General features: G+C 44.0%; 1 protein-coding gene across 1 annotated transcript in view; it reads right to left on the bottom strand.

Moving 5' to 3' along the window:
• Window positions 1-24,355, bottom strand: part of LOC126415608 (uncharacterized) — a 374,003-nt gene that overhangs the window by 263,124 nt on the left and 86,524 nt on the right. The window contains exon 2 of the mRNA XM_050083441.1: window positions 15,379-15,542. Within this exon, the coding sequence (XP_049939398.1) occupies window positions 15,379-15,524 (146 nt within the window). The 5' untranslated portion in view covers window positions 15,525-15,542. The remainder of the gene's footprint in view (window positions 1-15,378; window positions 15,543-24,355) is intronic.

Here is a 24,355-nt window from a genome sequence, read left to right as displayed (position 1 = left end):
CAGACAGTTTCACCGAGAGAGGGCACGTGTGGTATACCACAGAGCTTCCACACCCTCTTCACGCTAGTTCACAGGCTAAGTACTGATAGTACTCCGTGTTCGCATCGACCATCTCTTCATAATTATGCTGTACAGATGGAGGTGATAATTTAATTTTAACTACTGACGACGCCTTTGGCACGATTGTTTTATGCATCTCCACTGCAGGATGTGATTTTAGAGTATTTTTGCTTTTGATGAAGGTATAATGAGATATACCGAAACCGTGCTCAAGGATTTCAATAAATCCTTATCCTCAACTGTTTGGGTGTTATCACTTACCGAGAAGATTTTCAAGAGTTGCTGCTTCAGCCATGTTTAAAATTTTGATTTATGGGATTCCTATGTCAAATATAGTTTTCCATACCATTATCAGTTTAGCAAAACCTGGGATCCTATCCCGTTTATTCGGCAATGTTCTTTTAATTGAAGTTATAAAGTGCAGGATTCATGTCTGTTGGACTAACGATTTATAGTGAAGTATTTACGAAAATTCTTTACTTTTCCATATTATTTCGTAACACATTGAAAAATTCTTTTTATCTTTCGATGTAAAACTTTTTGGTCATGAAAATTAGTTAGTGTATAGATTTCACTTTGCATAACTTATAACATACTCCACATGCTGGGAACATTTCTTACAAATGTAATTTATGTAATATTTCGAGAAAATTAATTTTTCACTAAACAGAAACTTACTACTGTGGTTTAAAAACAATTAACATTTTTCGTAAATAATTCAGTGTGTACTAAAAGCTAAATGTATACTGTCCTTAACAAGTGACATATTTTAGAATTCAATAATTTCTATTTAACTTAGTAAAATAACTTTTACCATTTTTTATTTCCTTGATTTCTGAAAGAGTAAAAAGAAGTTAGTTTACATAAAATTGCTAGTAATACAAAACCAAAATGTCATTTAATCATTAATTTGAACAGTACAACTTTCGGGTTTTAACAAATAGAGCTGAATATTTGCCAAATGATCAGTCAGTAGTTGGCAGCCAGTATGTGCATTACTCTTTGCTTCAGCGAGCCAACAGCATGTCTTTTGTATCATGAAGGTGCGACTAAAGAGCTGTCTTTTGTGCTAAAAAGCTGAACGGTATGTTTTTACTGTTGCCACAATTTAAGATCTGGAATAAAACTTGTGGTGTAATATTGGGAAAAGGGTCTTCATTTCGTCAGTAAAAACTCGAGGCCAGAGATCTCCTAGTAAGATGATGGACACTGTATGAAGGACAAACCAATAGAAGAGTACATCTTTCTTTATATTTTTATTCGTTAAACTTTCTAGTAAATATTTGACTTTAAAAATGTACTACAGTCGCAATTTGTAACGCTAAAAGAGTATGTAATTTGGATCCAGGGCTGCAAGAGTCGTTTTTCACGTAATTTTGGAAAGACAATCTTTTCAGCCAACAGCCTGACATGCTAAAGCTGATGTCCTATCCAGACTCCCTATGGGACCAGAGTCCACATTTGACTCTCGGGAACCACTGTGCTCTCAAATAGACGGCACCATTTAAAACCGGCTACAAGGATTTTCCGTCACTGCTTATGTAACTGTGAAGGATTCAGCTGATGACGTTATCCTCATACAAGTCATGAAATACATTTGCCAAGGTTGGCGGGAATGCATCCCACCCTTCTGCCTTCCAGAACTCTGCACTTATTTTTCCCTAAGAAACAGTATCCTGTTGGTAAAGGGAGTTCTGATGCTGACATCACACCACAACTGCCAGGTGTTTCTTACCATTGGGGGTTGATGCACATGAAGGCGTTCGGAAGGCTGCACGCCTAATGCCCCAGCATCACGCAGGACATCGAGAGGACAGCCGGCTCCTGCGACACCTGTGCAGCAACCCAGCCACCACCCGCGCAACCCCTCCACGCCTGGTCAATGTCGCAGAGCCCAAAGAGATGCGTCCATGTTGACTTCGCCGTTCCTTTCTTCAGAGAGATGTGGTTCATCGTTATAGATTCGTTTCTCAAGTTACCTTACGTAGTTCGAACATCAAATACGGCAGGAAGGGAAATAATAAGCGCACTGCAGAAAATAGTCGCCACTGAAGGGGTCCAATAAACATTCGTTTCGACGAGGACGATGGTCCTCATTTTTCATGCAGTATGTTTCAGGATTTCTGCTCTCGGAACAGCATTTCGCACCTGACAACGACGCCGCTCCATCCAGCCTTCAACGTTGAAGCCATGCGGTTCGTCCGCAGCTTTAAGGAGCAGATGCGGAAGATGCTGTCAGCCGCACCCAAGGCCGAGGCCCTGATCCGGTTCCTGGTTCTCTGCACGACCACAGCGATACAGGGGTGGTCTACGATGGAACTGCTGTGTGTCCGCCGACACTGGGTACTCTGGGACCCACTGCAGCCCAACCATGGGACCCGGTACTTGCTGGGCACAGAGGTTTCGTGTCACACGTTCGGTAGCGCCACAGAATAGATACAAAGCGAAACTGCATGTTCCTGTATAATGTGCACCTTTCCCAGACAACAGTTAGCGACATCAATTTATTCCGCGTAGTGATTCGGTGAACTGAGCTGTTGGTTTGTTCTCGAAAAGCGTCTGTTATCAAGGCCGTAAACTTAAACACTCGTAAAATTTCAGGTAATACCAAAGCCCAAAGATGTCAAACCGCTCCAGTGTCACTGGACTCGCAGTCGGAAGGATAGCGATTCTAATCTCGTACAGCCTCAATATTTACCTGCATTCTCTAAATCGTTTAATGCAAATGTCGTGACGGTTGTTTGGGATAGACATGGCACGTTTTCTTCCGTAATCCACGCTTATTCTCCACCTCTAATGACTTCGTCGTAGATGGGTAGTTAAGACTGATTTCTTTCTATCTTTGGCGAAGTGGTACGGTTGCATGTAAAACATTTATTACAATAAGAAGCCCGGCGGAATATTCTCGAACAGCCGAAGATAATTACACCAGTAACACTATTATTATTAGAGATTTTTTCTTCATTTTACACATTTAAGCTTTTTCCAAGCTATATTTGTTAACTTCAGCTGTTTTCCTGTACTTCCCTGCGCGCTTTAAGTCCAATATATTTATCCGCCTTAAATGAAATTCTGAAGGGGGTTACATCGAGTAATGTTACTCTTGAAAGATACGATTATTTATATGTAAAAGGATTTTCATTTGTATTTTGTTTCAATAAATTTGCTTTTAAATGTTTCATTTGTCCGGATTTAAGCGCCGCACACTGTAAATATGACGGTTGACATTCAAATTTTCTAAGCATTTACACTATTTGATCAAAAATATCCGGCCACCTACTAGCGGATATTAACATAGCGTGTGTCAATCTTTCGCCTTCACGACGGACGGAACTCTGCTGTGGACGCTCAGTGAAGTGCCTGAATGTTCTTCGTCAAGAGCCGAGGTCAGAGTTGATGATTAGATGTTCACGCTGCACTCTGGACCAAAGTTGAAGTTATAATTCATACTAAAAGTGTTCCATTGCTTACAGATCGGGACTCTAGGCAGGCCAGTCCATTTCAGGAGTGTTACTGTCCACAAACCACTGTCTCACAGATGCTGCTTTATGATAGGGTGCATTATATTGATAATACTAAAAATTATCTTCTCTGTACTGTTCCTCGACTGTATTGAATTCACAAAGCTGTATAATGTGTCCACATCCTTCCGCTTTAAGTGTTTTCTCAAGTGCAATAAGAGGACAGCAACACCAAACACCGCCGTGCTTTAACACCACCTCCTCCATACTACACATGATGACAGGTAAGGTTCCCCAAGCATTCGTCAAACCCAAACACTTCCGTCGGATTGCCAGAGCATATAACATGGTTCGTAAATCCAAATCACTCGTTTCCAGACGTCCACTGTACAGTGGCGTCGCTCTTTACACCTCCTCAAGCGTCGCTCAGCAATGACTACAGAAACGCGTGACCTGTGAGGAGCCGCTCGACCACTGTGCCCCATTTTTTAGCTCCGTACGCACAGTCACTGCACTAGCTGGGAGGCTAGTACAATTTTGGAACTCATGAGTTATTCCTTCCGTTGATTTCAGGCTACACTCGACCGTCTCTGTCAGTAGATGAGATGTCTGGCCCTCGCGTTTCCACTTCACAATCAATCACCAACAGGGACTTGGGCAGCCGTAGAAGGGTTGAAATGTCCCTGATGAATGATTTACCTAGGTGACATTCAATGACTACTCCACATTCGAGGTCACTCACCTCTCCTGACCGACCCGTTCTGCTGGTATTGTTTCTCTACTGACAACACAATGCTCCCCACCTCCTTTTATACTGATGGGTCCCCCACTCGTGACACTTGGTTGTTATTTGGACATTACATCTACATCTACATCTACATCCATACTCCGTAAGCTACCTGACGGTGTGTGGCGGAGGGTACCTTTAGTACCACTATCGGTTCTCACTTCTATTCCAGTCTCGTATTGTTCGTGGAAAGAAATATTGTCGGTATGCCTCTGTGTGGTCTTTGATCACTCTGATTTTATCCTCATGGTATCGTCGCGAGATATACGTAGGAGGGAGCAATATACTGCTTGACTCAGGTATGTTTTCGAAACTTTAACAAAAGCCTGTACCGAGTTACCGAGCGTCTCTCCTGCAGAGTCTTCCACTGGAGTTTATTTATCATGTCCGTAACGCTTTCTTGATTACTAAGTGATGCTGTAACGAAGCGCGCTGCTCTCTATTGGATCTTCTCTATCTCTTCTGTCAACCCCATCTGGTACGGAACCCACACTGGTGAGTAATATTCAAGCAGTGGGCGAACAAGTGTACTGTAACCTACTTCCTTTGTTTTCGGATTAAATTTCCTTAGGATTCTTCCAATGAATCTCAGTCTGGCATCTGCTTTACTTTAAATAATTATTCCATTTTAAATCACTCCTAATGCCTACTCCCAGATAATTTATGGAATTAACTGCTTTCAGTTGCTGACCTGCTATATTGTAGCTAAATGATAAAGGATCTTTCTTTCTATGTATTCGCAGCACATTACACTTGTCTACATTGAGATTCAATTGCCATTCCCTGCACCATGCGTCTATTCGTTGCAGATCCTCCTGCATTTCAGTACAATTTTCCATTGTTACAACCTCTCGATATACCACAGCATCATCCGCAAAGAGCCTCAGTGAACTTCCGATGTTATCCACAAGTTCATTTATGTATATTGTGAATAGTAACGGTCCTACGACACTCCCCTGCAGCACACCTGAAATCACTCTTACTTCGGAAGACTTCTCTCCATTGAGAATGACATGCTGCGTTCTGTTATCTAGGAACTCTTCAATCCAATCACACAATTGGTCTGATAGTCCATATGCTCTTACTTTGTTCATTAAACGACTGTGGGGAACTGTATCGAACGCCTTGCGGAAGTCAAGAAACACGGTATCTACCTGGGAACCAGTGTCTATGGCCCTCTGAGTTTCGTGGACGAATTGCGCGAGCTGGGTTTCATACGATCGTCTTTTTCGAAACCCATGCTGATTTCTACAGAGTAGATTTCTAGCTCCAGAAAAGTCATTATACTCGAACATAATACGTGCTGCAAAATTCTACAACTGATAGACGTTAGAAATAGAGGTCTATAGTTCCACACATCTGTTCGACGTCCCTTCTTGAAAATGGGGATGACCGGTGCCCTTTTCCAGTCCTTTGGAACGCTAGTTTCTTCTAGACACCTACGGTACACCGTTACCAGAAGGGGGGCAAGTTCATTCGCGTATTCTGTGTAAAATCGAACTGGTATCCCATCAGGTCCAGCGGCCTTTCCTCTTTTGAGCGATTTTAATTGTTTCTCTATCCCTCTGTCATCTATTTCGATATCTACCATTTTATAATCTGTGCGACAATCTAGAGAAGGAACTACAGTGCAGTCTTCCTCTGTGAAACAGTTTTGGAAAAAGACATTTAGTATTTCGGCCTTTAGTCTGTCATCCTCTGTTTCAGTACCATTTTGGTCACAGAGTGTCTGGACATTTTGTTTTGATCCACCTACCGCTTTGACATAAGACCAAAATTTCTTAGGATTTTCTGCCAAGTCAGTACATAGAACTTTACTTTCGAATACATTGAACGCCTCTCGCGTAGCCCTCCTCACACTAGATTTCGATTCGCTTAATTTTTGTTTGTCTGCAAGGCTTTGGCTATGTTTATGTTTGCTGTGAAGTTCCCTTTGGTTCCGCAGCAGTTTTCTAGCTCGGTTGTTGTGCCACGGTGGATCTTTTCCTTCTCTTGCGATCTTACTTGGCACATACTCATCTAATGGATATTGTACCATGGTTTTCAACTTTGTCCACTGATCCTCAACACTATCTGTACTTGAGACAAAACTTTTGTGTCGAGCCGTCAAGTACTCTGAAATCTGCTTTTTGTCACTTTTGCTAAACAGAAAAATCTTCCTACCTTTTTTAATATTTCTATTTACGGCTGAAATCATGGATGCAGTAACCGCTTTATGATCGCTGATTCCCTGTTCTGCGTTAACTGTTTCAAATAGTTCGAGTCTGTTTGTCACCAGAAGGTCTAATATGTTATCGCCACGAGTCGGTTCTCTGTTTAACTGCTCAAGTTAGTTTTCACATAATACACTTAAAATGCGGTATCTGTATGCCGCGAAATAACGCAAGGGCAGGAGCTGTCAAGTGTGGAACAGAATATATTCGAATATAGGAATGAACGAGCCTTACAGAAAGATTAGAAAATTTGTAAAAACAACGTAGAACGACAATAAATACTGTCAACGTTTTCGTCAATATCTGTTTACACACGCATGATGTCACACCCCACATCATTACGTCACGGATCGTAGACGACCTGTGGTATCGGATCGCTCAAGCCACCCACGCGGACTATGCAATATAACCAAATCAGTCATTCGCAACTTCGTTCGCAGCGTTCTTTTCGTCAATTTCCGCACGATAGTATCGGTCACAGCTATTTGGAACCCCCGAAGAGCCGATTGGCCCTCTGTCAGCCACGGGCAGCAACTGAGCAAACAGATCGCCGCTCGCGGTGAGTCAGCATCGGCGGCGGCGACGCAAATACCGGCCGGCGTATTTCTGGAGCGGCCCGCCCTGACGGACGGCACAATTACCTGCCGGGGATGACGTCCGCGGCCGCACCGGATTAGCCGTCGCATTGGCCTCGCCAAGGCCGCAGTCCGGGGGCAAAGCCTGCACCGTACATCTCTGCCCCCAGTCGCGGGGGACTTATAATTTCACGCGACGCTGGCGGCCGCGCTTCTCTGGACGCCGTATTTTTAGGCCGGAATTTGTTTACTCTGGGAAGGAACACAGGTGGTGCCCCTCGTTTTCCTTTGCCTTATCCTCGAACACATCGTAATACTCTGCTGTTTACATTTAGGTGTCCCCTTGCGATGCGATCTTCTACTGATGTGCTCTAAACAAACAATAACGAGTATGTATCACGAGGTTTTTTGATCTGCGGTTCGCACCTATTGCGTTTATTTCGCTTGCAACTGATAGTGAGATCACCCTTTGGAGCGAGTTCTGGTAAGCTGCCAGTGGACAAATACACATGTCATTTAACTTGCTGTTGATCACACAAATATCATACGAAGTGTAAATAAAAAACGTAGCTGTTCTCGCAGCTCTACATGGACTGCACAGATGTTACACGAGTGACTCGTGAAGAACTGTAAGACGTTCTCCACGTCTGCATCTATACTCCGCAAGACACTTTATGGAGTGTAGTGGAGGATGTTTCGTGCACCGCTTCACTGTATCTCTTCCCACTTCCATTCGCGAAAGGGCTGCGTGAAGAACGAGTATTGGTAAGCCTCAGTGTGAGCTCGAACCCCTCTAACTTCAGTATTATCAAGGGTCCGCCCCCGGTAGCTGAGTGACAGCCGGCACGGTAGCTCAGCGTTTTCGGTCAGAGGGCTGCGTGCTCTCTGTAATAGAAAAAACTGAGTCAAGGAACCAACGATCAATTTGAACGGATGTCTTGTGACGTCCGCCCCGACCAAACGCAACGAACCATATCGAACAAAATGAGTAAAAAGAAAAAAAAAAAGTTGTCAGCGTGGCGGAATGTCAATACTAAGGGCCCGGGTTCGATTCCCGGCTGGGTCGGGGATTTTCTCCACTCCGGGACTGGGTGTTGTGTTGTCCTAATCATCATCATCTCATCCCCATCGACGCGCAAGTCGCCGAAGTGGCGTCAAATCGAAAGACTTGCACCAGCCGAAAGGTCTACCCGACGGCGGGCCGACGTGGCCGAACGGTTCTAGGCGCTTCAGTCGTGGCCGAACGGTTCTAGGCGCTTCAGTCTGGAACCGTACTGCTGCTACGGTCGCAGGTTCGAATCCTGCTTCGGGCATGGATGTGTGTGATGTCCTTAGGTTAGTTAGGTTTAAGTAATTCTAAGTCTAGGGGACTGATGACCTCATATGTTAAGTCCCATAGTGCTTAGAGCCATTTGATTTCTACCCGACGGGAGGCCCTACTGAAACGACATTATTATATATTATCACGTGATATACGCCGGGGGGAAGCAATACACCGATCAGTCATAACATTATGACCACCGACCTACTATCGATATAAACCCGTCCAGGCGATAGCAGCGACACCTATTCAGACACATGCATGGTGCATGTTCTATCAGTGAGCGTACTGTACGTGAGTACAATGGTTGGCGCGCGATCTGTCTAAGCTTGACCGGGGACAGATTGTGATGGCCTAGAGACTCGGCACGAGCATTTCGGAAACTGCGCGACTTGTCGGGTGTTCGAACAGTGCTGTGGTGAGTGTCTTGAAGCCACGTATACACGTCGTGGGGCTGGGCGGCCACCCCTCTTTGCAGATGGCGGACTTCGTGCTGGGCAGAGTGCTGGTGTGTCGGAACACACAGTGCACCGAACACCCCTAACTGAGGGCCTCCTTAGCGGACGACTCGTGCTTGTGCCAATGTTAACACCAAGTCTTCGACAACTATGACTGACACATGCACGTCACCATCGGCGCAGTGGCAGAGCGCTGTATGGTCTGTTGAATCCCATTACCTTCTTCAAATTGCCAATGGAGGAAGGGGGGGGGGGTCGACTCTCGTCTTCCAGGAGAACAGCTCCTTGATACCTGTACTGGACACCGGAAACAAGCTGACGGCGGCTCAATTATACTCTCAGGGACATTCAAATGGGTGTCGATGGGTCCAGTGGAGCTCGTACAATGCCCCATGATGGCCAAGGTGTATCGTACACTGGTCATAGACCACGTACACCCCTTCGTTGCGATCATGTTTCCCGACGACAATGGGATTTTTGACAAAATAATGCGCCATATTACAAGGCCAGGAGCATGGTGAAGTGGTTCGAGGAACACAGTGGCGAGTTCCTTTTGATGTGCTGGCTTTCCCAGCTCGACAGCTCTGAACCCGACCAAACACATCTGGGATGTGATTGAATGTCGCATCAGAACTCATTGCCTCCCCCTCCCCTGAATTTACGGGAAGTAGGTGACTTGTGTGTGCAGATGTGGTGCCAGTTCCCTCCAGCGACCAACCAGGACCTCACTGTTTCTATGCCACGACGCGTCGCTGCTGTTATCTGTGCCAGAGGAAGACACGTCGGCTATTAGGCAGATGGTCATAATGTTATGGCTGGTCAGGGTATATTGTCTTCTAGGAACGTATGCTCAGGGGATTTTAACAGAAAAACAACACTGGTGATGCACAGCGCCTCTGTTGTAATGCCTGCATTTCTGTGATGCATTTGCGCTTGATAGACGAACCTTGACGGAAGGTGCTGATCTTCTCTGTTTTCTCTATCGATGCTTTTTAGTACGGGTCTTAGACAGACGAGCGATACTCAAGTATCTGTCAAAAATGTGTGTATGAATTCCTAAGAGACCAAACTGATGAGATCATAGGTCCCTAGACTTACACACTATTTAAACTAACTTATGCTAAGAACAACACACACACACCTATGCCCGAGGGAGAACTCGAACCTCCGGCAGGAGAGGCCGGGCAGTCAGTGACATGGCGCCTCTAACCGCGTGGCCACTCCGCGAGGCAAGTATCTGTCGAACAAGGCTTTCGGAAGCTACCTTCTTCGTGGGTTGACTCCTAAGAACTCTTCCAATATATGTCAGTCGTATTTGCCTTACGTCGTTAATTTTATGTGTTCGTTCCACTTTAAATTGCTCTGCAGGCACTCTCCCAGCTATTTAATGGATGTGACTGCCTCCATTGCTTGTTCGGAGATGGTGTATCATACAATAACTGATCTTTCTGCTTATTTACGTATAGATTGGCTAGTAAGATAGTTTTTTAAAGTAAGAGAAGGAAAACTAAGAGGGAAATAGAAAGAACGGACGAGATAATAGCAGAAGAACCACAGGTCATTTTGAACAGATGGCAATAATATACAGAGTGGTCAGAAAGAGTCTGAAAAGTTTATAATGGCGTTGCAGGGTAGATTGTGCTGAGACATAATTATTAAGAAAAAATTCGATACGTTGCGCCGTTTCCTTGTTATTAGCACTGAAATTAGCCAGTCAGGTTAATGTCTGACTACCCTGTATAGAACGTCTGTATAAGATGGATCAAATACCAAGTGAAATCAAAGCTGGAAAGAAGGAAAATGTGCCAGAAGATTGAAAAGGGTACAGCATCTTGGAATGAGAAGTAGGAAAGGCACTGAAGGAGATGAAGAATCGGAAGGCATGTGGAATCGGTAACTTACCAGAAGAAGTGTTGAAGGCTTGGGGAAACAGGGAAGGAAGGGAATAGTCTGCTTCCGTAATGAGACACACGACAGACAGGCCTGATAACTTTCTTTCATCGTATATGATACCAACTGAGGAGGAAATAAATACAAAAATGTGAAGAGCACAGGACTACCAGACTAATTTCTCATGCCGCTAAAGTATTTCTCCCCTTTGTTGTCCTACTTATAGCTGGAAGAGATTATTGCGAAAGGCTTAAATGGAAAAAAGGAGTATGTATGGGGGGGGGGGGGGGGGTGAAATAGTGGAAAGTATAACATTTACTGAAGACATGTTATTAGCGGTAGGAAGTGAACGAACTGTAAATAAAATGCTGAAAGATCTAAATTAACGTTGTGTGGGATACAGGATGAGAATCAGTACAGCAAAAACAAAGAATATGACGGAGGTAGGAAACTCAAATATTAAGATGGGACAAGTCATTGTTAGCCAAGTAAGCACGATCACTTAATACTTGAGATGTCATAAGGAGGTGAAAACATTCATTGCCGTAGCGAAGAGGTGATTATTAAGTGTAAAACCAGATAAAGATCTGAGGAAAAGGGTTGGGACCTTTTTTGTCTGGAATGTGGCAGTTTACAGGGACGAAACATGGACTCTGAGACGAGAGAATGAAAAAAAGAAAAAGAAAAAAACAGAAGCATTTGAGATGTGATTGGAGAATGAAGAGGATGAGCTGGATGGACTGATTGGGTAACGAAAGAATGTTGGAAAGGGTTTGTGAGAGGAAAAGACTGCTTCAGGTTATAAGAGAAATGAAGAAGAACTGGATGGGACATTCGTTAAGTCAGCAGTGCTTGCTAATAGAGGCACTGGCAGGTCTAGTTTGTGAAACGAGACTGAGAGGAAGGAGGAGATACAAGATGACAGACAACGTAAAGGAGAGCGGAAATTACATGGACCTTAAGGGGATGGCAGAAGACATTAGAGCATGGAGAGTTACCACGTGAAAACTTGGCTTTGGGTGGAACACTAATGATGATGATGGTGTGCAATATGTTGTTATATGTGTTTGTCTGGACGGTCAGTTACCAATATCTGCACCAAGCATCAATCCTCTGCATGTCTTTCTGCATTGTGCTACAATTTTCTAGCGCTGCGATTTTTCTGTGTACGATAGTATATTCATAGAACATCCGATGTTATCCACCAGGTCGTTTATACATATCAACAGACCTTTGTGTGTATGGATACGAATAATACATTAAAATACGAAACTACGCATGGGGTGTTCAGCGTGTTAAAATTAAATGGAGCCATGTGGTTGCAGGACTTTTGCATAGATAAATAGGCTTGCATGAGATAGACTAGCGTGAAGAGCATCAAACCAATCTTCGACTGATGCTCACAACGACATTTGTTCCATTGAAGCTAAAATTAACGAACATGTAGATGACTTAGCTCTGGATCGAGAAATTGCAGGCAGCCTCTTAATCGACATGCACCCGCTGATAAACTGTACATAAAAATAATCCTTTGATCGTTAACAGAACAGAACCACACGCTATTTCTCAGAGACAGCCACGTCGCCCTGTTGTGGTACGAATTAGCTGTTCGTTTGAATAAGAGGGGCCAAGAATCCAGCAGGGCCGCATGTAGGCCGTTCGTGTGGTCGGAGTGGAACGAGGGGCCACCTTGGCGAGTTACGCAAAGTGGACGGGCGGCGCGCGCTGCCACCTGTGTAGCCATAAATTCCCCACAGGCGGCCAACCAGCGAACCAACGCGCCGCGCTGCCCTTGGCCACACGTCTTCGTGTTTTTCCAAACGAATTTATGGACAGACATCTGCGGCGTTGGGGTCGCTGCTGCAGATCATATCGCCTTACTCTATCGTTTCGCTCTGTCCATTCCGAAAATTTACGTCTCGTTTTCCACTTATGAACACCTCAATGTATACGTTCAACAGAATGGGGAAAGTGAGAGCTTTTTGGAAGCGTCCATTTAAATGCTGAACAGAGCTTTTCGTTTAACCCTAAAATTACCGACTTTTTTTCAGTGGAACGCGAGACAATTGACTAATACCGACTCCACGTACTGGCTACCAGGGACCATTCTGCACCGACCGGCCACCGTGTCATCCTCTGCCAGTGGCGTCACTCGGATGCAGTTTGGAGGGACGTGGAGCCAGCACACCGCACTCTCGACTCGCGCGACGTTGTCAGTTTCGCGGACCTTTGATCTGCTATTTCTCATCGAAGTAGTTCCTCAGCTGGCACACGAGGCTGAGTACAACACCTTCCAGTCCTTCCACCAAGAACAAATCACTGACAGTACCGTGAACAGAAGCTGGCTCCTTCACAAATCAGTCAGACTCGCTGCCTACTTAGCTACGATGATAATGATGATGATGTTTTGGTTTGTGGGGCGCTCCACTGCGCGGTTATCAGCGCCCGTACAAATTCCCAACCTTTGCTCAGTCCAATCTCGCCGCTTTCAGGAATGATGATGAAATGATGAGGACAACACAAACACCCAGTGATCTCGAGGCAGGTGAAAATCCCTGACCCCGCCGGGAATCGAACCCAGGACCCCGTGCTCGGGAAGCGAGAACGCGACCGCGAGACCACGAGCTGCGGACACTTAACTGCGAGTCGGACCACTTATACTAGTGATTCCATGGCGATGTTATAATCTTTCAGAGATGAAGGAGGAGGGTAAATGTATCAGTTTGAGGTAAAGGACCCTGCTTCGTAACGACCGAGCCGAAAGTGGGATACATTTACCGATAGTGTTGTTGCTAAGACTGCAGGGTAGGCAATCCTGACGAATACTTACGTGTCAAGGTTGGATTGAACTAATCCAGTGGAGATGGCGTACTGTGTTCTGACATAAGCACTACTGGTGTACAATGCCTGTACTGCAGTAGCGGTTTGTATTTACAAGTTGAATTACCAAAGCTGATCAGATCCAACTAAATGGAGTTGTACCCAGTGACAGGACTTCTAGATTTGACTTTCGTGTGTAGGCAATCAAATGGAAGGGGATGGAAGGGAATGGAAACGGAAAGGTTGTACAGCACCAGATATCCGCATGGAAGATATCACACCATGTTTCCAAAATTGTTCCAACAATTAAGTGAAATGTGGTAATTGGTACCACATTACAACGGCCCAGGAGGGCGATGAATTACACGGACTTCCGACATGAAAGATGCAGTGGTTGATCGAGTGGATGAGGTGCCTGCAATCATGATTCAGCAGTTGCACGTTTAATAAATGTTTCGCCGAGTAGGGGTGAGTGTTACAGGAAATGCAGCTGCCCATGAAAAGTACATGCCTTGACTCTTGCTGGCGTTGGACCTTGTGTAATGTTCAGCAAATGCTTTGCAGCGCCTGACAATCGATCCTCACTTTCTTGAGTACGTAGTTTTCAGTGATGAAGAACTGCGAATATGGACAACTATCAGCTGTATAATGGAGTAGTGACAATGAAAATTTGTGCAGGATCGGTATAATATTTCTGATATTAAAAAAAAACATAAAACAGCATTATAAAACTTTTTTATCACTTTCGCTGGTGGTAAAAGTCCTGAAATGGTAGAATGGTGCTAGAACATTTTTACTTGTTGATAACGAAATTACATTCCACCAACCAGCATCAGATTCCCATCAGACAGAACGTTGACCGATGGCATTGTTTAGAGCCCAGTGACCGATCTCAAAATTAAGCAGTCTGCATAATTACATTGCCCGGATACTGTTTGGAAAGAACGGTAAAAGAGATCTCAGGGACGCCGAAATAAAAGTTTAATAAAGTAAATGCCGATTGAACACTAGTAGCGTTCGGCTGTGGCCACTATACAATTCGTCGCCAACCGACCTTCGCTACAATCTGAAAAAGTTCTAAAATGCAATATAATATAATTGAGATGCGGCATTAATGGTAAAGAAAAGTATGTTCTTAATTCAAACACGGCTAATGTAATTAAATTAGCGTGATTATTTAACCAACAGTTATAGATATAAGAGCGACACTTCCACTATGAGAAACAACCATTGAAAACAAACGAGAGAGAGAGAGAGAGAGAGCTCACAGCTCCTCCTTTTGTATAATCCAGAAAGAAATTTTAGCCTTAATTAAAAATTTGGGACATATTATGTTTATTGTTCAAAAAGCAACATTTCACCAAGACTCAAACCCGGATTTCCCGTATCGCGAGCTGTCGCCTTACCTTTACAATATCCTAGCACGACTCACGGCTAGACCCAAACTCCATGTGCCTTCAACCTGTAGTCATACATCCATTATGTATATTCCTGTACAAGGGAGCCATTTTATTTGAAAGTCGCTCTAGCGGTGTCAGCGGATAAACGCGATACTTCAGTGTCTGTGCTATTCCGAATTATGATGCATAGTTACTCCGGACATGTATGCGTGTCCGAAGGAACATTGCGTCTTATTTCTGAATAATTCAGGTACTGCAGTATCTTAATGTCAAGGAAGGTTTTACACGCACAGTATCGGCGTTTACCTGCGGTTTTCCCACATCTTAAGCATAAACAATAGAGAACGCGCTGTTTATTGATATTGACAAGAGTCGCTCAGCAGACAGACTCACCCAACGGCGCCGTTGTCCAGCACCTGGACGTGCTTGTTGATGACCTCGGTCACGTTCTCGTCCGAGTACAGCTTGATGGGTGAGTTGAACTGCTTGTTCACGAGGCGCGGAACACCAGCAACTCCCGATCGCCCGATTGTCGACATCTCGCTGACTCTCGAGACCTGCAGACAAAAGTCATGTTAGCGTCTCGCAATAGAAATGCCGTCAGTAGCAAAGGATCAATTCCGTAAGCTAAAAAGAGAAGCGGTCCCGCAAAGAAAACACCAGTCGAGCTGAGGAACTATTCTGAGATCCACTACCAGAAGACGAGAACTAAGACTGTGGAAGGCTGTTGCGAAGACCCTGTAACACCGAAAATGCAGGATGCATGGCACCTGCTACCGATATATAATTTTTTTCTGAATTGTATGTAAATATTTTTAATTTAAATGCTTTCTTTTAATAAGTGAGGACATTGCTTCACTGTATGTGTACTTTTAGATAGAAGTCTGTTGACGTTTCATTGTATTTATCTGTGTTTTACTGTGAAACTTATAAGCTCTGGGAAAAAGCCAAAGGAAGTGTTACTTGCATCGACTAGCAACGATAATAGCAGTGCTTGTGCGTTGTAAAATCTTTGGGTAGGGAGTTGTACAGACCGCGCGGAGAGAACGGGGGACGGGTTTCAGCGCTTGTAGTGTGCGGAAGTGTGGTGTTAACACTCTCGCAGTAGAGAGTACCACTTTCGGCGGCATCATGTACGCGCGCCGGCCAGATGTCTCGAGCAGCACTACCAACAGTGGACGGGCACAAGAGGCTGTATTAATTACGATTGCCCGTTCCTATAATTAGCCGTGGCACCACAATGTGCTACCGTCTTCAACTGCAGCAGTTCCAGCAACACAGTTTCGTCGTCGGCTCCGAGTTTCGTCGTATGCACATCACTGAAGTAAGACTGTTCATTGGTAGAAAGTGTTAACGACTAATCCAGCAGCATAACTGAATGTGATTTGATTGATAAGATTTATTTAAATAATAATCAGTTAAACTCAGGGCGACTGTGTCCTCATTGCCCCCAGACATTGTTACTAAGCAGGATCCTTGTTCCTTTTTTTTACTAATATGCTGAGTGTCATAAGAAACAAATTGAATAGTTACAGAATAGTTACAGAATTTTAGCCTCCGTCTACTTTCAATTAACGGTTGTACAACAGAGGCAAAGTAAAGCAATTTCATTTTTCAAGTTTGAGAATCAATCACTGAAAAAAAAAAATCAAAATCTAAAGAAATGCACAAGTTAAGAGTGTGGAAGTTTTCTTTATTTTACATATAGCTTGGAGCACATGGCTGTTTGGTTTGGTATGTATTCTAGTATTTAATTCTGTTCAAGTCAGTAAAAAAGGCTCAGTTGTTCAGACAATAAAATGAAATCCAATTTGCAAAATAAATAACGGCAAAATAAAAAGTGCTTGCTTTTTTTCTAAATTTCTTTGATGACGTTATGCTGAGGTCACTGGTAGTCATTGTTCACGTAACGAAGTTCAGTACTAACATACAGTTTAATTGCGTATTTCCAAATCATTACTCGTTTGTCTTTTTCAAAATTTAATGCCAAACATAACGTAAGAGTGACTTTTCAGTTTTCTTTATCATTACATACTCACTTAAAATTAGTGTAAAAAAACAAAAAACAAAAAAACCATGGCAGCCTTTAGTTGCCACGTCAGTTTTTAATAGTACATGTTTTTTCTTTCCCATCATTTTGTACAGGATTTTGGACGTAAATGGCCCTAGAGGGTTGGCGACCGTTAATTACTTCCTTTTCGTTCATTAGTGTAACTTTTGGATTCATGATCAGTGGTACCCCTTTGTGTCCAGTGTTGTTCGTGCGTGATTGCACAAAATAACTTTCATTTTCCAAATTATAACCCTGTTCGGCTCAATTACTTTTATTTTTAGTAGACTTTCCATCAAAGGGTCGGTTGTACACTTTCCTCCTACTTATCGGTATCACTTCTTCGGGAAAGACAGCCTTATACAATTAGAAAAAAACCGTTAGGCATACACGCGATCTACCGTCATATTTTATATCGCAAGCAGGATAGGCCGATTAGTAAGAGGGAGGGTACAATCTCTAATGACATTTATAATGGCACTATCATAAATGCAAAATGCACTGAACTAAGGGGCACAAGCACTAAAGACCATCTGTAGAGCTCTTTTAATTCGTTTTTCATTACTCAGTTTCGCAGCCTGAAATTTTAGCAACGCTTGTATAGGGTGGCTCATTTGGTTATTATGAGATTTAACTTACGTTTACACCAGTGTAACTTACAGATAATTGTTCTACAAACGTTGCCTTACTGAAAAATCAGAAACAAGTTTATTTATTAAAAAGTACTTCACGCAAATGGCCTTCATCACTGACTACGAATGGCTGAAGATGTTCACTCTCCATTAAGTTCTAAATGGTTCAAATGGCTCTGAGCACTATGCTACTCAACTTCTGAGGTCATCAGTCACCTAGAACTTAGAACTAATTAAACCTAACTATCCTAAGGATATCACACACATCCATGCCCGAGGCAGGATTCGAACCTGCGACCGTAGCGGTCGCTCGGCTCCAGACTGTAGCGCCTAGAACCGCACGGCCACTCCGGCCGGCTCTTCATTAAGTCCTTAGTCATAATTTGAGGTATGACTCTACCTCTTCCTGTATTGCAGCTTTCAACATATCGGTATTGTGGAGCGTCCATGAAAAACCTTTGTTCTTCAGGTGACCCCGTAGAATACAGTCAGGAACTGAAAGACCAGGTAATCTCAGTGGCCATGGGCTATCTCCGAATCCCGAGAGTAATCGATGAGGAAAGTGTGGCAGTCGAATTACAGGCCGTATGGGATGTAGCCCCGTCTGCTGAAACTATGCCGCTTGTAAACAGCAGTGTGCGTAAAGGTGTGGAATGAAAAAAATTGTTAATCATGACCGCATACCGCACGGAATTGTCTTAAAGATATACGGCCCCACATATCGATTGACCAGCAGTACACCTCACGACGACCTTCGGGTTCCCTGGCGCTTTACATAAATAACTGCGGGTTTGTGTTCCGGGTAATATTAAACGTTTTGTTTATTGACAAACCCATTCACAAGATTTGTCGGGAATACTTCATCCTGGTCAATTATGACCAAAAACGTGCGGGAATTCCAGCTTATGAGGATGAAACTCTTTAAAAACTGTTTCACAGTCTTCTGCAAAGACGTGCGAGGAATTTTGTAGTAACTTTTATTTAACTGTCTTGCACGCACAACTTTCTGAGTAGAATAACTGGTTTCGGCAATGCAACAGCCACCTTCAGATTCGACAATAGAAGTAAAAAATGCACGCTACCAGCTACTGCATCAAAAAATTTAAAACAAATTACAAATTTTATAATAAAAAACACAATACACCTCTCATTCTGCCGCACGGCAGTAAGTCATAACATACAAAAATAACACGACTCGAAAATGCGAAGTATGCTTCGACCAATGCTTTTTCCTACAGAAAGAGTCGTTAGTCGGTGCTTTGTGATTGAGTATTTTTATACAAATTGGGTCAATATGTCCATTTGCACTGCAACTGGCTATAGCCCAAGTTATGGTTGGCGTGATATCTGGTACGACTGGTCATATTCATTTTAACGGAATTTTCCTTTTGCTCTCGCACTGTAAGTTGTTGCGCTTTTAAAAAGTACTATTTATACGCCGGCCGTTGTGGCCAAGCGATTCTAGGCGCTTCAGTGCGGAACTACGCTGCTGCTACGGTCGCAAGTTCGAATCCTGCCTCGGGCATGGGTGTGTGTGATGTCCTTAGGTTAGTTAGGTTTAAGTAGTTCTAAGTCTAGGGGACTGATAATCTCAGATGTTAAGTTCCGTAGTGCTCGGAGCCACTTGAACCATTTGAACTACACTCCTGGAAATTGAAATAAGAACACCGTGAATTCATTGTCCCAGGAAGGGGAAACTTTATTGACACATTCCTGGGGTCAGATACATCACATGATCACACTGACAGAACCACAGGCACATAGACACAGGCAACAGAGCATGCACAATGTCGTCACTAGTACAGTGTATATCCACCTTTCGCAGCAATGCAGGCAGCTATTCTACCATGGAGACGATCGTAGAGATGCTGGATGTAGTCCTGTGGAACGGCTTGCCATGCCATTTCCACCTGGCACCTCAGTTGGACCAGCGTTCGTGCTGGGTGTGCAGACCGCGTGAGACGACGCTTCATCCAGTCCCAAACATGCTCAATGGGGGACAGATCCGGAGATCTTGCTGGCCAGGGTAGTTGACTTACACCTTCTAGAGCACGTTGGGTGGCACGGGATACATGCGGACGTGCATTGTCCTGTTGGAACAGCAAGGTCCCTTGCCGGTCTAGGAATGGTAGAACGATGGGTTCGATGACGGTTTGGATGTACCATGCACTATTCAGTGCCCCTCGACGATCACCAGTGGTGTACGGCCAGTGTAGGAGATCGCTCCCCACACCATGATGCCGGGTGTTGGCCCTGTGTGCCTCGGTCGTATGCAGTCCTGATTGTGGCGCTCACCTGCACGGCGCCAAACACGCATACGACCATCATTGGCACCAAGGCAGAAGCGACTCTCATCGCTGAAGACGACACGTCTCCATTCGTCCCTCCATTCACGCCTGTCGCGACACCACTGGAGGCGGGCTGCACGATGTTGGGGCGTGAGCGGAAGACGGCCTAACGGTGTGCGGGACCGTAGCCCAGCTTCATGGAGACGGTTGCGAATGGTCCTCGCCGATACCCCAGGAGCAACAGTGTCCCTAATTTGCTGGGAAGTGGCGGTGCGGTCCCCTACGGCACTGCGTAGGATCCTACGGTCTTGGCGTCCATCCGTGCGTCGCTGCGGTCCGGTCCCAGGTTGACGGGCACGAGCACCTTCTGCCGACCACTGGCGACAACATCGATGTGCTGTGGGGACCTCACGCCCCACGTGTTGAGCAATTCGGCGGTACGTCCACCCGGCCTCCCGCATGCCCACTATACGCCCTCGCTCAAAGTCCGTCAACTGCACATACGGTTCACGTCCACACTGTCGCGGCATGCTACCAGTGTTAAAGACTGCGACGGAGCTCCGTGTGCCACGGCAAACTGGCTGACACTGACGAGGGCGGTGCACAAATGCTGTGCAGCTAGCGCCATTCGATGGCCAACACCGCGGTTCCTGGTGTGTCCGCTGTGCCGTGCGTGTGATCATTGCTTGAACAGCCCTCTCGCAGTGTCCGGAGCAAGTATGGTGGGTCTGACACACCGGTGTCAATGTGTTCTTTTTTCCATTTCCAGGAGTGTATTTATACTTTCTAGGTAATTTCCTACAAAATCTTGCAGTCAGATCGCAATGCTAAAACTGATTCATAGGTCACTCACTGATTTCGTACGTCTTCAGCTGAAGCTACATACGTACTCCGCAAGCCACGGTGATGCGTGTGGCGGAGGCCACTCAGAACCACTACTAGTCACTTCCTTCCCTGTTCCACTCACAAACATAGCTAGGGAAAAACGACTATCTATACGCCTCCCTCCGAGCACTAATTTCTCTTATCTTGTCTTCTTGGTCCTTATACGAAATGTAAGTTGGTGGCCATAGAATCGTTCTGTAGTCAGGTTCAAGTGCTAGTTCTCTAAATTTTCTTAACAGTGTTCCGCGGAAAGTACGTCGTCTTCCCTCCAAGGGTTCCCAATACTTGTGTGTTGATCCAACCTACCAGTGACAAAGTCCAGCCTACCGCCTCTGAATTGCTTCGATGTCTTCCTTTTCTGACCTAGTGGGGATCCCAAAAACCCGAGCAGCACTCAAGAATGGATCGCAAGTACGCGGGCTCCTTTACGAATGAATCACAATTTCCTAAAATTCTCCCTATAAAACAAAGTCGAACAATAGCATTCCCTACTAGCGTCCTTACGTATTCATTCCATTTCGTACTCCTTTGCGACGTCAGACCTGGATATTTAATGGACTGTTTCAAGCAATGCACTGCTAATGCTGTAGTCGAAAATGACGGGATTGTTTTTTCCACTCATCTGCATTAAGTTACGTTTTTTTACATTTAGAGCAAGCTGCCATTCATCACACCAACTAGAAATTTTGTACAAATCATCTTGTTTGCTCCTACAGTCACTCAACGAGGACGCCTTCCCGTATGCCACAGCATCATCAGCAAACAGAGGACTCATTTTTCAAATCAAGAGATATTCGGATTTACTTTCACAGATAGTCCGTACCCTAAAACCTAGTAGCAATTCACACACTTGTGGAGTGTGGGATGATTTGAAATTTTCTGGTACATTGCAGCTGCAAAGCTGAATGCCGTATCAGTACTCGAACCTGGGAATTTTGCCCTTTGTGGGCAAGTGCTGTACCGACAGAACTAACCAAACACGACTCGCGACCTGTGCCCCCAGCCTTAAATCTATATTCGATGTTAACAAATTTCTCTTCTTAGAAATGCTTTCCTTGCCATAGCCAGTCTATATTTTACATCCTCTCTGCTTCGACGATCATCAGTTATTTTGCTCCCCAAATAGCAAAACTCATCTACTACTTTAAGTGTCTCATTTCCTAATCTATTTTCCTCAGCATCTGATTTAATTCAACCTCATTCCATTGTCCTCGTTTTGCTTTTGTTAACGTTCATCTTATATCGTCCTTTCAAGACACTGTCCATTACGTTCAACTGCTCTTCTAGGTCCTTTGCTGTCTCTGACAAAACTATAATGTCGTCGGCAAACCTCAAAGTTTTTATTTCTTCTCCATGGATTTTAATTCCACTCCAAATTTTTCTTTTGTTTCCTTTACTGCTTGCTCAATATACAGATTGAATAACATCGCGGATAGGCTACGATCCTGTCTCACTCTCTTCCCAGTCACTGCTTCTCTTTCTGTCCCTCGACTCTTATAACTGCCATTTGGTTTCTGTACAAACTGTAAATAGCCTTTTGCTCCCTGTATCTCACCCCTGCCACCTGCAGAATTTGAAGGAGAGTATTCCAGTCAACATTATCAAAAACTGTCTCTAAGTCTAGAAATGTTAGAAAGGTAGGTTTGCCTTTCCTTAATCTATCTTCTAAGATAGGTCGTACGGCCAGTATTACCTCGCGAATTCCAACATTTCTACAGAATCCTAATTGATCTTCCCCGAGGTCGGCTTCTACCAGTTTTTCAATTCGTCTGTAAAGAATTCGTGTTTGTATTTTGCAACCGAGACTTATTAAACTGATATTTCGGTGATTTTCACGCCAGTCAACACCCGCTTTCTTTGGGATTGGAATTATTATTTTCTTCTTGAAGTCTGATGGTATTTCTCCTACCTCATACATCTTGCTCACCAATGGAAGGGTTTTGTCGTTGCCGACTCACCCAAGGCTATCAGTAGTTCTAATAGAATGTTGTCTACTCCCGGGGCTTTTTTTCGATTTAGGTCTTTCAGTGCTCTGTCAAATTCTTCATGCAGTACCATATCTCCCATTTCTTCTTCATCTATGTCCTTATCAATATCCATAAAACTGCCCTCAAGTACCTCGCCTTGTGTAGACCCTCTACTCTTTCTTGAAACAATTATTTGATTCACGGATCCAGTTATATAGGTGCTTCCGTGTAAAGTGATTTTGCGACTATGGCGTGTGGGGTCTGAAGATGGCATCAATGTAATGCCGAAACTGGTAGCATATAAGAAGTTCATAAAATAAATTTCTAAAATACATACGGATTTTGGTAAATTATTGTATCAGGAAATACATGCCAGCCGTTGTCCCACAGTCCATAATGGGTCAACAAAGAACTCTAAATACTCCTCCTATCTTCTTTCCCTTCTTTGCTCAGGATTGGTTTTCCATCTGTGCTCTTGATATTCTTGATATTTCTCCAAAGGTCTCTCTAATTTTCCTGTAGGCAGTATCTATCTTACCCCCAGTGATATATGCTTCTACATCCTTACATTTGTCCTGTAGCCATCCCTGCTTAGCCATTTTGCACTTCCTCACCTTTGAGACGTTTGTATTCCTTTTCGCTTGCTTCATCTACTGCATCTTTAGATACTCTGCTTTCATCTATTAAACTCAATATCTCTTGCGTTACCCAAGGATTTCTAATAGCCCTCGTCCTTTTACCTACTTGTCAGAAGTGTATATTGTCTAAATAAGACTTTTATTACAATCGCAGAAGATTGTGTATATCCTACATTACACAATAGTGACGACAGATTGGTCGACGAAGGATTTATGACCATATAGAGGCAGCAAAACTTTTTTTCTTCCAGAAATACAGCCGGGAATAACCTCTGCCGAACTAACGCTGGTGGAACGCCAGCATGATCGTGCTAGCACGTAAGCGATAGACGATTCTAGCCCAAAAGAAACTTATTGCTTACTTCAGTGAATGAAACTCACTGTTTTATATTCAATATCCCGTCTGAACATGTGAAAAAAACATACAATTTGGGTCTCTACGCGATATAAAAGTACCGTATCGTGTGTTTTTGTGGTATTTAAGCAGTTACATCCTATTGTTTTTTGAATTTCCGCCTTATTTTCGATTATATTGGGGCTCTATAATGCATCGCTTCAGAGCTAAGGGTACATCTTCGACACTGTGAAACAAATCACTTCTACTGGAAGCTCTTTGCTCTCCATCTTATGGAAGGAGGTAGTACAGACCCAAACGAGAAACAGTTGTCTGTTAAACATGGGCCCCGTAATACATACTTTGAGGGCTATAAGCACTCGCTCAGTAGAAGCGATGTGTTTCACAGTGGTGAAGATGGACAAGTGCTCATAGCTCTTAAGGTATGCACTGCACAGTTCATGTTTACTGAACATTTTTTCTTATTTGGCCCATGCTACTACCTTTCAAAATATCGAAATCAAATAGCTTACAGTAGGTGAGATTTGTTTCACAGTATCAAAGATGAAGAAGTGT

The sequence above is a fragment of the Schistocerca serialis genome, chromosome 1 (genome assembly GCF_023864345.2).
Source record: "Schistocerca serialis cubense isolate TAMUIC-IGC-003099 chromosome 1, iqSchSeri2.2, whole genome shotgun sequence".
Lineage (NCBI taxonomy): Eukaryota > Metazoa > Arthropoda > Insecta > Orthoptera > Acrididae > Schistocerca > Schistocerca serialis.
This window is presented reverse-complemented; position numbering and strand designations above follow the sequence as displayed.